General features: G+C 41.8%; 1 protein-coding gene and 2 pseudogenes across 3 annotated transcripts in view; all 3 read left to right on the plus strand.

Moving 5' to 3' along the window:
- The first annotated feature begins 478 nt into the window (after positions 1-478).
- PI4K2B (phosphatidylinositol 4-kinase type 2 beta) overlaps positions 479-13,577 on the plus strand; it is a 35,364-nt gene continuing 22,265 nt past the window's right edge. Inside the window, exons 1-3 of one of the 3 annotated variants that reach the window (XM_039468551.2) lie at positions 479-912; positions 10,077-10,231; positions 12,594-12,794. In XM_039468551.2, the coding sequence (XP_039324485.2) occupies positions 651-912; positions 10,077-10,231; positions 12,594-12,794 (618 nt within the window). In that variant the 5' untranslated portion in view covers positions 479-650. The remainder of the gene's footprint in view (positions 913-10,076; positions 10,232-12,593; positions 12,795-13,577) is intronic. The other 2 variants (XM_039468552.2, XM_039468550.2) reach the window with 2 other exon arrangements.
- On the plus strand, positions 8,117-8,207 carry LOC120363882 (U2 spliceosomal RNA; annotated as a pseudogene).
- On the plus strand, positions 9,383-9,477 carry LOC120363878 (U2 spliceosomal RNA; annotated as a pseudogene).

Below are 13,577 nucleotides of genomic sequence, written 5' to 3' on the forward strand. Positions count from 1 at the left end.
AGAGAACAGAAAACAAAACACGACATTTTGAAAAGATTTAAAAATTGTTAAACTTATAGCTAGATTAGTCAGGAAAAAAAGAGAACATACAAACTGCCACTATCAAAAATATCTTAACAAAGACAAGGTCCCTGCCCTCCTAGACGTCTAGTGGAGGAAAGAAATGTCATACAATTAAATCTATAGTTACAGATTATGGTAAACTCTAAGAGAGGAGTCTGTCGCGGAGCGAGAGGCCGCTTTTGGTTGCAGGAGGGCACCTCTTTGGAAATTAGTAAGCTTCCCGCCCTCCACTGACTACAGTACGGCGAGCTCTGCCCAGCTTCGCCTAGCGCTCCCGGAGGCAGGTGGCGGCCCCGCCCCACCTGGCCCATCAAAAGCCCCGCCCCCTGTTCACCCCCACACGGCCCCGCCGGCGCCAGGTCCCTTCTACGCAGGCGCGGGGGCGGCGCCCGGCGGAGGCACGAGGTGGGGCCCAGCGGCCGCGGAGCGGGGCGGGGCAACCGCTGGGCAGGCAGCGAGCGCGCTGGAGCGCTGGTGAGGTGGCGTCCGTCCTACCCGGTCGCTCCCGTTCCCGGCCATGCAGAGCCCAGACTCGGGCACCTGGCTGCCCTGATCTGGTCTCGCTGCAGAGGGAGCAGAGGGAGTCCATGGCGGATCCCTCCGAGCCCGGCCGGCTGGCGTCCGCGGGCGACGGGAGCCCGGAGGAGGACGGGGAGCGGGAGCCGCTGCTGCGGCGGATCGCCTGGGCCCACCCGCGGAGAGGCGCCCCGGGCAGCGCCGTGAGGCTGCTGGACGCCGCCGGGGAGGAGGGCGAGGCCGGTGATGAGGAGCTACCGCTCCCGCCACGGGACATGGGGGTCTCCCGGAGTTCGCCCGCCGACCTGGACCGGAGCCACCCCGCGGGTTCAGGTGCGAAGCGGCCCTGCCCCACTCCCCGCGCCCCCGGGTGGCTGCCCCGGCTGCCCGGCTCGGTCCTGCCTCCCGCGCGCGCTGGCCGAGGTGCACGGGCTTTCCCCGCTTCCTGGGGAGACCGCGGGCACCTCGCCTGCTCGCTCCTTCTCCAGGAGCTCCCTTTCCTAAGGCCAGCGACTGTCCTTAAACCCATTCTTTAGTGCTCCCTGCAAAGTGAGTCTAAACTTTTAGAACCAGACACTGGGGAGAGCTTAACGCTGTAACATGTCGTCAGTCTCTGCTCAAGTTTGGACCTGACTTGGGAATTAAGAACCTTGAACTCTCGGGAAAGTTCCCGGAGTGGTGAACTTGCAAGTGGATGACAGGAGAGAGAGAAACAGCAAGAATATCCAGTTGCCACTGGGGCACGTTTCAAAACCTTTTCCTGTTAAATGTTGTTATTGTGACGTTAGCCACAGGGGGCAAAAGCAGTTGAAAGTCTGTTCCTGCTAACAGTTTCTCTTTCTTGATTTGCTTCTGATACGTAAGAAAACCAAACGAAAAACCTCTCTTCACTATTAAGCGGACTGATGCCCTCGGGTGAAACAAGACAATTGAAACGATGTTGAAAGTTAGTTAAATTTAGGTATGCTGTGCAGGTCTGGATATTTGTAGATAAAGGGAGGTTTTCTGGCGTCTTGAGTGGAGTTAGACTAACGTGATGGACATGGCAGAGACTTGTACTCCCTGCTAGAGGTGAGACAGACATGTTCGTAAAGGGAGATGGTAACACCTCTCTGCTGGTTGTGAGGATGGATTAAATGAGATGGTGTGCACCCCGTTTGGTTTGTCACTTCACACATGACAACTTAAAAGCCACAGAAAATGGAAGTTTCATTAACATTGCTTAGTTTTTCTGGAGTTGTTAGAAGTTAAATGTACTGTTAGTGGTACACTAATGTGTCCTGTACAGTTTAAAGAATTTTAGATAGAATCGGTCATTCAAGTTCTAGTTGAAGTTACATTCAGACATATTCTAGAGTAAATAAATGGGAGAAGTCCAAGGAGAGCCATTTGTCTGATTGTTTAAGCTTTAACCAGCGTCTCTGACGTGCATTTCTGTTCCATTATAATATTAGCTGATGGATACATTGATGTTTAACTAAACAACGTGAAGCTGGAACCAGGTGACAAACGGGCCTGCATTCGCCTAGTTACATTGGCAATTTGGGCGTATATTACTTAGAATTTAGTCTGTAAAATAGCTAGCTTGCCTTTTCCTTCCCATTACCTTGTGTAGCTAGTAAATTCTTAAAGAGCCTAAAGCCTTCAGAATGCTCTTGTTCTGTGAAAGTGAGGTATTTTGTAAACAAATAGTATTAAGGCTAGAAAAAAGTCAAAAGTGAGAGACCAACGAAGTGGCAGGCCTGTAATCCCATCCCAGCATTTTGGGAGGTGTAGGCAGGTGAATAGCTTGAGGCCAGGAGTTCGAGAGCCGCCTGGGCAACAAAGCAAGACCCCCATCTCTATAAAAAATAAATAGAAAAGAACACAACCAGACAAAGTCAAAGTGAGGATATAGTGTTAGAATACAAATGGATTCTTAGAATTCCTACCTTTTTAAAAAAGTAGTATCTTACCTATATCACGGATTACAATTTGTTAAGACCTTTTTAAAAATATATTTTATTCTCGTGTGGGTGCTGTGGCTCATGCCTGTGAGTACTTTGGGAGGCCTAGGTGGGTGGAGCATTTGAGGTCAGGAGTTTGAGACCAGCCTGGTCAACATGGTAAAACCCTTCCTCTGCTAAAAATACAAAAATTAGCTGAGCATGTTGGCAGCTAGCTGTAGTTCCAGCTACTCAGGAAGCTGAGGCAGGAGAATCGCTTGAACCGGAGAGGCAGAGGCTGTAGTGAGCAGAGATCGCTCCACTGCACTTTAGCCTGGGTGACAGAGTGAGACCTTGTCTCAGAAACAAAATTTTTTTTATTCCCACAACAGCACAGCAAGTTAGTTGTTATTTGCCCTTATCCTTGTTACAAGGATTCAAAATTAATAAACTGGTAATGACTGGTAGCTCGTAGGGCTTCAGAGATATATGGTTTGCCTGAAGTCAAATATCCAGGAAGTGGTAAATCAGGAGGAAGCCTGCCCTTTTTTCGTATTTGCCATGGGTCCATAAGTGTTAGAAAATAATTGTGTCTTTGGTTATTTTGGAGGTTTTACCTTTAATGGGACTTTAAAATAATTTCTGTGAAAACTGTTTAAAAAATTTTTAAAGACTAAAATGTTCATGATTGAGTAATTTAACTCAGTTTTTAAGTTTAGTTATTTTTTAAATGACTCCATTAACTTCATTTGTCCTTTACCATCTGATTTCCATGAAATTACTTCTCTACTTCCAAGAAGTTTTTGCCTTTGGATTAATATAAACATCATTTATGGTGCTTAACTCTTTTGCTTACATAAACAAGAAGTTTATGTACTTTAGTCAGTGGAAGAATGTCATGTGTCTGTTACCTTTAACAAGGCATTTAACAAAGTCTACAAACAACATAAACCATAGTGTTAGTTGTTGGATCAGTGTCAAAGTAGAAGGATTAGTGCATTCCTTGTTCTGGTTATTTTAATCAGTGAGTTGGGTAGTAATGATGATAGCAAATGCCTCCATAGCAGTTAATATGTGCTAGGCATAGTTCTATATGCTTCATATATGTTCATAACCAACCCTGTGAAAGGAGTACTATTTTTTTTTTTTCGCAGTTGGAGAGGGCAGCAGGGGGACAGAGTTTCACTCTTGTTGCTACCCAGGCTGGAGTGCAATGGCATGATCTTGGCTCACTGCAACCTTTACTTTCTGGGTTCAAGCAATTCTCCTGCCTCAGCCTCTCAAATAGCTGGGATTACAGGCATGCACCACCATGCCCTGCTAATTTTGTATTTTTAGTAGAAACTAGGTTTCACCATATTGGCCAGGCTGGTCTCAAACTCTTGACCTCGGGTGATCCACCTGCCTCAGCCTCCCAAAGTGCTGGGATTATAGATGTGAGCCACCACAGCTGACCTTGTTCTCATTTTAAGAAAGTACAGAGAGAGGCTGAGCATGATGTCTTAGGCCTGTAATCCCAGGACTTTGGGAGACCTCTTTGATGAACACCTGTAGTCCAAGCTACTCAGGAGACCGAGGTGGGATTGCCTGAGCCCATGAGTTTCAGGTTACAGTGAGCTATATAATTGCACCCCTGTACTCCAGCCTGGGTTACAAAGCAAGCAAGACCCTGTCTCAAAAGAAAAAAAGAAACACAAAGAAGTGAAGTGACTTCTCCAAGGTCCCAGTTAATACAAACCAGGAGCACTTAGCTTCTGTTAATGTAACAGAAAACAGTGTTAGAATTCACAGAGAGCTGCCAAAGTAAAAGAAAATGTGAATTTGTAAGTCATTTAATGATTCATGGTGGCTTATAAATATGTGAACAGAATAAGAAAATCACATTAAAGGAAGAAAGATGAGAAGAAGATGGAGCCTGGAATGAGTATACAAAATGCACCTCAGATGCTTAATGTAGGCAATTCACAAATTTGACCTTTTTTTTTTTTTTTTTAAGATGGAGTTTCGCTCTGCCACCCAGGCTGGAGTGCAGTAATATGATCTTGGCTCACTGCAACCTCAGTCCCCCTGGTTCAAGCAATTCTCATGCCTCAGCCTCCCAAGTAGCTGGTATTACTAGTGCCCACCACCATGCCTGGCTAATTTTTGTATATTTAGTAGAGATAGGGTTTCACCATGTTAGCAAAGCGGGTTTTGAACTCCTGACCTCAGGTGATCTGCCCACCTTGGCCTCCCAAAGTGCTGGGATTACAGGCGTGAGCCACCACACCTGGCCCAAAAATTTGATTTTTAAGATTACTGAGCAGCTAACTTAAGAGAAAACATAATCACGGGGTCTATAAAGTTAAAATAAACTGATTATTTGAACCAAAACAGAATGGACAAAGGCTAGCCTGTCACATAGTCTCTTGGTGCATGCTGTATGCTGAACAATATCTGTGATAAAAATGATTAGTTTCATAGAGAGAGTTCTTATAACTTTTCTGAAGCCCATTTCAGTAGAAATAGTTTTAACTATGGGTGCTATCTGTATTGTCTCATGTAGGTTCAAGATACTGATAATCTGGTTTAATTTAGAGGAAGGTTTTAGCAGAGGAGATGTTCCATGTGTTTTGACCATTTTCCATAAGTGAACTTTTTAAAGACAGTGAGTGGCGGTGTGTTGGAGAGTATTTTTCAACCAATGCATAAAATACAGGTATCATTTTCAATCCATTGCAGACATGCATCATTCATCAAATATTTTGAGTGCCTACTGGCTACCAGTGGAAATCAAGGCTTTGGGGAAACAATAGGGACTTGTACTAGATGGATGCCTGTTCACCTGCCCTGTCCCCTCACAGCTATAGCCTATGGAGGACACAGTCTAACAGTCCTAACAGACTGTGTATATGTGCTTGGATGGGGAAAGCTATGCATTGAGGCATGGAGCCATGCCCTAGATATGGGGGCCAGGGAACACTTAGAGGAGGCAGCATCCAATTCAAGACCTGAAGGATGAATAGCTCCAAAAGCCCTGAGGCTGGGTTCAGTTCACCAAATTTGTGAACACCTAAAGTTTTCTATTTGTTTGTTTTTTGAAACAGTGTCTTATTCTGACACCCAGGCTGAGTGCAGTGGCACGATCACAGCTCACTGAAGCCTCGAACTCCTGGGCACAAATGATCTTCCCACCTCAGCCTCCTGTGTAGCTGGGACTACAGGTGCAAGCCACTATACCCAGTTAATTTTTATTTTTTGTAGAGATGGGGTCTCACTATGTTGCCCAGGCTGGTCTTGAACTCCTGGATTCAAGTGATCCTCCTGCCTCGGTCTCCCAAAGTGCTGGGATTACAGGCATTAGCCGCTGCACCCTGCCAGTGAACATCTACATTTTTCTAGAAAATATTCTGGTTGGTGGATAAGGTGTGGTAAAGATGGGTAGGTTTAGGTTTATAGTTTTAATCCTCAAGAGTGAAAGAGTTCATTTGGATTTATTTATTTGAAATAGAAACCTGATGAGTTACTTGCATACTTCATATATACTTCAATTGTGCTAAATAAAAAAGGTTATACAACAAGCTCTCTTAACCTATTTTTAGTTTCTGCATTTTAAAGAACCAGTAATAGCCTGGTCCTTTAAAGTGTGGCCAAGGGGATAGTTTGTTAATTTTTCAGAGGAATTTATTGAAGGCTTACTATGTGCCAGGCCCTGTTCTAGGCACTTGGGATACGTCAGAAAATGTATCCCAGAAGAGATCCAACAAAAAAGATCTCTTCCTTCTTGAAACGTAGGTCATTTTGTTTCAGCATCATGAGTGTGAATAAGAATGAGTGACGGGAAGGAAGTGCGGCAGATTTATGAGAACCGCATGGGTGAAAGTTCAGAGGGTGAGCTGCACAGACGTAAAAAGCTCGGAGCTTGAACAGGACTGGGACTTGACTAGGTGGTCACCACCTCTTCTTAGAGGTGACCCAAAGTGGGTACATAGAGGTAAAATTGAGATTCTCCTCAGAACATGATTTTGAGTATTTTCTAACACAGAAAAATCGAAATGCCATACTTTATTCCTTAAAGGGATGACAGTAATTTTAATTGAAAAAAAAATAAAGAAAATGTAGCTAATCATGCCCTCAGCTACTAAAAAATCAAACCAAATGAAAACAGACCTTCAGACCAGATCATCCACAGCCCATCCTGCTTGAAGCAGTGTAACGCCTGGTGCTTTGGAGAGGGTGCTTCAAGGTGAACTTATTACCAACATACATTTAAGTAATTAGAGTGAAAGCCAGGAACTGTGGCTTCTGCCTGCAATCCTAGCACTTTGGGAGGCTGAAGTGGGAGGATCACCTGAGCCCAGGAGTTTGAGATCAACCTGGGCAACCTAGTGAGGCACTGTCTCTACAAAAAACTTTAAAAAAATTAACTGGGCATAGTGATGCACACTTGTGATCCTGGCTACTCAGGAGCTGAGGTGGGAGGATTTCTTGAACTGGGAGATTGGGACCGTAGTAAGCTGTGATCATGCCACTGCACTCTAGCCTGGGTGACAGTGAGACCCTGTGTCAAATTTTTTTTTTTTTAATCATAGAATGTAATTGTCAGTTATGAATCAGTTAAGGAAAAATTATCTACTAAAACTGAGTTTCTTTGAATTTAGAATATTTGATATGTGACCTTTTTTTCGGGCAGAAATTAGTAGGACCAGCTATTTTTAAAGTGCCTTTCTAGATTGTGGTGGTAAATCTAGGCCATTTTCAGGTAACAGAATGCCTATTTTCCTGTGGGGAAGATATTATCTCATTTATCCAAAAGAGGTGCTCAACAAGACAAAAATAAAGAGAAGGAAATGAGAAGTTCCTGGCTTTTTTCACAGGAATGTTTCTGATGGAGCTCATTTTGGTTGAAACTGAATTATTAAGTATTCTGAGAATGACTCTGGGCTCCATGAGAGCAAAAATGGCAGAGTCTATGATGAACTCATAAAACATAACCCATAAACCAATTTGGCAACATTTAATAGCAATAATGTCAAGGTCTGCATGTTGCGTCCAAAAGAACTCAAGTACAGATTGAAGAGACCAAGAGCGGTCCAACAGTTTAGCTCCTTCCATATGAATTACTAGTATGATAGGACTCCTAAATAACGAATGCTTTATTGCAGGGCTTCTTATTTTGAGATAGTATCAAGACCGGGAGGTATCCCTATTCTCTGCAGTGGTTTATGTGGTTTCGGCATCCTGTTTTAAGGAGGCGCATTGAAATACTGAGGCATGAAACGGGAGGGCAACTAGGATGCTGAAAACCTGAAAAAACTCCCATATGAAAGGAGGTGGAGAACAGAGAAGATTTAATGGAACGTGAATTGATTTTCAACTTTTTGGAGGGCTTATTACTGGGAATAAAGGAATAAGTAGATTTGTTTCGCTCCAAATGGCAAGTCTAAGACAGAGAGTAAAACTGCAGGAGACCTGAGCAAGGTTGAAATAAGTAACTTCAAGTTCATTTTTGTTAAGAACCTATGAAACCCTGACCTAGAAGTAATACCTAGAGCCTTTCGGAAGGTGGAGGGTAAGAGGAGGGAGAGGATAAGGAAAAATAACTAATGCGTACTAGGCTTAATACCTGGGTGATTACTTCTCAGTCTTTTGGCTATGATCAAGTATAGTATCTCTTATCAGTTTAATACCTGGGTGATGAAATAATCTGTACAACAAACCTCCCAAACACAAGTTTACCTATGCATGTCCTTTGCAACCACTAATTATAATGATTACTGGCACATTCATTTTCTCAAATAAATACAAGTGCCCAGTAAATACTGATCCCTCTTCCAAGTAAACAAGAAAGACAGAGTTCCTCCCTTCATTCTTAAGTATTTTCAAGGGAAAGATAAAATGATTTGAAATATTTGTCAACTGTAGACATGACTAAAATAATTGGATTTTTAAATTCTTTTGAATGGGTTAAATATGCCCACTAGCCTTTTTTATAGTATTTTTCTTATCACAAACTTTAAACAGTGATTTAATTTTTAAATTATAAATGGAACTTTTCTTAGACTAGAGACAGGTTCTTGCTATGTTGCTTAGACTGGTCTTGAACTCCTGGGCTCTTACGATCCTCCCACCTAGGCCTTCCAAAGTGCTGGGATTACAGGCATGAGCCACCATGCCCAACCTCTTAGCACAAATTTTTTAAAAGTAATAAATAATGCTTTTATTTCTGTCTGAATTAAGACAGATTTTAAATTAAAGAAAGTGGATCATTGATCTTGAATATTCTCAATAACATGTATACCATTAAAATGACTTCTAAATTAAAATGTGAATAGCCTTTGATTTGGCTGCCACCTTAAATGATTAGTTATTAATTCATCCAGCAAGTTTTTATTAAGTGCTTTTATATTCCAGGAACTGTGTAAGTTCTGGGGATACATCAGTGAAATCCTTGTCTTGGTGTTTCCGGAGTTTCTGGAGCATCCAGAATAAATACACAGATCAGGTGATAAATGCTAAATGGAAAAACAAAGTGGAAGTTAGAGATTGGGTGAGGGTCTTGGGGGTCATAATGACTTGGACTAATTGTGAGATGGGAAATAATTGGGCTGCTTGGTCCAAAAGAATGACATGAGATGTTTTAAGAGCCATAAGAAAGAACGAGATCATGTTCTTTGCAAGGACTTGAATGGAGTAGGAGGCCATTTTCCTTAGCAAACTAACACAGGAACAGAAAACCAAATGCCACATGTTCTCACTAATAAATGGGAGCTAAATGATGAGAACACATGGACACATAGAGGGGAACAACGTACAACGCCTTTCAGAAGGTGGAGGGTAGGAGGAGGGAGAGGGTCAGGAACAATAACTAATGGGTACTAGGCTTAATACCTGGGTGACTAGCTTCTCGGTCTTTTGGCTAAGATCAAGTGTAGTACCTGTTCTTATCACTTTAATACCTGGGTGATGAAATAATCTATACAACAAACCCCCAAGACACAAGTTTACCTATGTAATCTGAACTTGCACCCCTGAACTTAAAAGTTACAAAGAAAAAGGATGACTAGCTTCTCCGTTAGGTATAGAGAGGCCATGGGTGAGAGAGGGAGACCACTTAGGAGGCTCTTAGAATAATCGAGGTGAGAGCTGATACTAACCTGAATCATGTGGAAGGAATGGAGATGGCAAGAGGTGGTTGGATTCTGGGTATTTATTTAAGGTAGAGCCAATACGAATTGCAAGCGTGCACCACCAAGCCTGGCTAATTTTTTGTATTTTTAGTAGAGACGGTGTTTTGCTATGTTGGCCAGGCTGGTCTTGAACTCCTGACCTCAGGTGATCCACCTGCCTGAGCCTCCCAAAGTGCTGGGATTACAGGCTTGAGCCACTGTGCCCAGCCCCCACCCCATGTTATTATTTGGGAATTTAAGAGAAGTGGGGGTTGTTAGGCAGTGGGGAGGAAGGAGGATTAGAGCAGTCTATACAAACCTTGATTACATTTTATGTACCTTATATCCTAATGCCAGCAACCTAATCCATATTACAGGAACATATCATGAGCATTCTCATAGCTGGTTTTTCTTCTTAATGCAGTAACTACTGGTACTTCGGAAATGAATGCACACTTGGATGACCCAGAATTTGCTGAGATTATATTGAGAGCAGAGCAAGCAATAGAAGCTGGAATTTTTCCAGAAAGAATCTCTCAAGGTTCAAGTGGAAGTTACTTTGTGAAGGATCCCAAGAGGGTGAGAATTTCACAGACCTACTATATTTAGTAGAATCTTCAGTAAATATGAGTTTAAATATGAAATCATCATGAGTTTCTAAACATATTTTCCTATTAAGTCTGACTGTAACCTCTTTTACAAAATAAAGGTCAGTTTTTATAGTTTTTGTTTGTTTGGTTTTTTTTTTTTGAGACAGGGTGTCTCTCTCTCTCTCTCTCTCTCTCTCTCTCTCTCTCTCTCTCTCTCTCTCTCTCTCTCTCTCTCTCTCTCTCTCTTCTCTCTTGCCCAGGCTGGAGTACAGTGGTGCAATCATAGTTCACTGTAGCCTTGACCTTCTGGGCTTAGGTAATCTTCCCATCTCAGCCTCCCAACTAGGTGGGATCACAGGTGCATGCCACCATACTGGGCTAATGTTTTAAATTATTTGTAGAGATAGGGGTCTCCCCATATTGCCCTGGCTTGTCTTGAACTCCTGGGCTCAAGCGATCCTCCTGCACTATTGAGATTACAGATGTGAGCCACTGTGCTCGGCCTCAGTTTTTTGCTTTTAGTAAAGCACCTTAGTATTTGGAAACAGAGCTAATAATTTCAAGTCACAGTTTGCTATTCTGTTATTTTATATTTGGTTTCAAGCATTTATTGAATGTATACATTCAGCTGTAGCCTTATTGAGTGTGTATATTCACAAGTCCTTATCTTATAGAAGTCTATAACGTTATTAGTCAAACACAGTGGAAATTTAAACCTTCAAAACTTGCTTAATGTCATTTCCAACATACTTGATTTTTTTTCAAAGGTATATGAATACCTTTTCTGGCATTTTACCAGGGGAAGAGGGCTCAGCCATCTGAAGTTTGAAAGTATTGGAATGTGAAAGTGAAATGAACCACAGGATGATTCTAGACCAGAAAAGAGAAATTGATGTGGCACTTTGTTCTACTTAATCTAGAATTTTTCAAAAATATGTTATTTCTTCTAATAGCTTTCTGAATGATGCATAAGGAGCAGTTCTTTTCTCGGGGGGAAGAATGTTTATAATGTCACTCATTTTTTGGGCAAAGATTGAAGTTACAGTTTTAAAATTATTTTAAAGCATAGTCCCTTTTTTGAGATTAAAATGTATTTGTAGGTATTACCAGTCTCTCAATCTTTATTCTAAGCTTTATTTCTTAAGTTGATCTTGTTGACTTTTTTACTAGTGACTGAGACCTTATTGCATTGTATTTATTGTGTTATAAAGCAATTATATACTTCAAATTATAAGATTTGTTCTTGTCTAAGGATAATTCAGCTTCTAAATTTAATACGAATATATTATATCAAACAATTAGAGTGTTGAGACTTTTAGACATTCATGAGCAAAAAATATTTTTTAATAGGAGAGACTTTATTTAATGTATTTATTTATTAAGATGGGTTCTCACTCTGTCGCCCCAGACTGGAGTGCAGTGGTGCAATCTCAGGTCATTGCAACCTCCACCTCCCACGTTCAAGTGATTCTCCTGCCTCAGCCTCCTCAGTGGCTGGGATTACAAATGCATGCCTACCACCCCCGGCTAATTTTTGTATTTTTAGTAGGGATGGGATTGCCCCATGTTGGCCAGGCTGGTCTTGAACTCCTGACCTCCGGTGATCTGCTCACCTCCCAAAGTGCTGGGATTACAGGCGTGAGCCACCTTACCTGGCCAAGAGTTTACTTTAAATTGGTTTCTGAAAAATAACTGGAAAAAAATTAGCGTAGGAGAATCTGACAGCATGGATATTCACTATATCTTATCATTAACTTTGTATTTTAGAGGTGGTTTTTGTCATTGGATTAGTTAATTTAACAAATACTTGGATGTCTGCTGTGCATCAGGTACTGTTCTGAGTACTGGAAATGCAGCCCTAACAAAGTTCCTGCATTTTTGGAATGTGCATTAATGTGGGGAAAGTAAACAGCAAACATATAATGTGGATATTTAATAGATATTGAATAATACCACTGTTTGACCTGGGATAGTGGTTTTCAAACATTTAAAAATCAGTGAAACCCTTTCATAACTTGGATGTCCAGCAGTATAAAACAGGCGAAATTAGAATTAATCTGGTTAAGTGGCATGGGGTCTTGGAGCCTTACCCTCACCTTCCCAGGGTTTGTCAGAGCACAGTTTGAAAACTACTGGTCTTGATTTTAGATTGTTGATTGAGAATGAATATGAAAATGTGACTGGAACTAAATCTCTTAATATTTGAGGTTTATAAATCCTCTTAATAGTTTGAGGATTTAAGCCTACATCTGTGGTGGGAAGCAGTAGAAAACTATGTATTAGAAAACATTTATTGGCTGGTTATCAATATATATAAAAAGTCTAATAAGATGATTACTCTTTTGCTGTAGAAAATTATTGGTGTGTTTAAACCCAAATCAGAAGAGCCTTATGGTCAACTCAATCCAAAATGGACCAAATATGTCCATAAGGTCTGCTGCCCTTGCTGCTTTGGCCGAGGCTGCCTGATTCCTAATCAGGGGTACCTTTCTGAAGCGGGTGCCTATCTTGTGGACAACAAGCTTCATCTGGGTATCGTACCTAAAACAAAGGTAAACAACGCTTTATTTTTAACCATGGACTTTTAATTTACAACCTGCCTGTATCTGAATATTTCAGTAATGATTCCTAATGGTAGAACCTAAAGTGGAGCCCCTTTTTTGATAGTAATCCAAGCATCATGAGTGACTAGTAAATTGATTCTAGTGTAGACCCACAAAGTATTTAAGGGAATATGTCTTGTTCCTGTGCGATCTGACGATGCTAACAGAAAGAGGATAAAGAACTAGCATTCAGAAGGCAGGAAAACATCAGGGATCCAGAGAGCCTACTGAAGGCAGAGATAACCAATGTGCTTTAAGACTATTATTGTTGTTCTTTCAGCCTTTATAAAAAATGTTTTTCTGTTCCTTTTTTTTTTTTTTTTTTAAGAGACAGGGTCTTGCTGTATTGCCCATACTGGCCTTGAATTCCTGTGCTCAAGCAGTCCTTCTGCCTCAGCCTCCTAAGTAGGTGGGACAACAGGCACATGCCATCATGTGCCTGGCATCCACATCCTTTCTTTTCTTTCTTTCTCTGTTTTTTCTTTCTTTCTTTCTTTCTTTTTTTTTTTTTTTTTTTTGAGACAGGGTCTTGTGCCCAGGCTGGAGTACAGTGATACAATCATGAATCGTGGCTCACTGCAGTCTCGTCCTGCTGGCTCAGGTGGTCCTCCCACCTCAGCCTCCTGAGTAGCTGGTAATACAGGTGTGCACCACCACGCCCAGCTAGTTTTTGTATTTTTTAGTAGAGGTGGAATTTCTTCATGTTGCCCAGGCTGGTCTCACTCCTTAGCT

This window comes from Saimiri boliviensis, chromosome 3 (assembly GCF_048565385.1).
Source record: "Saimiri boliviensis isolate mSaiBol1 chromosome 3, mSaiBol1.pri, whole genome shotgun sequence".
NCBI lineage: Eukaryota > Metazoa > Chordata > Mammalia > Primates > Cebidae > Saimiri > Saimiri boliviensis.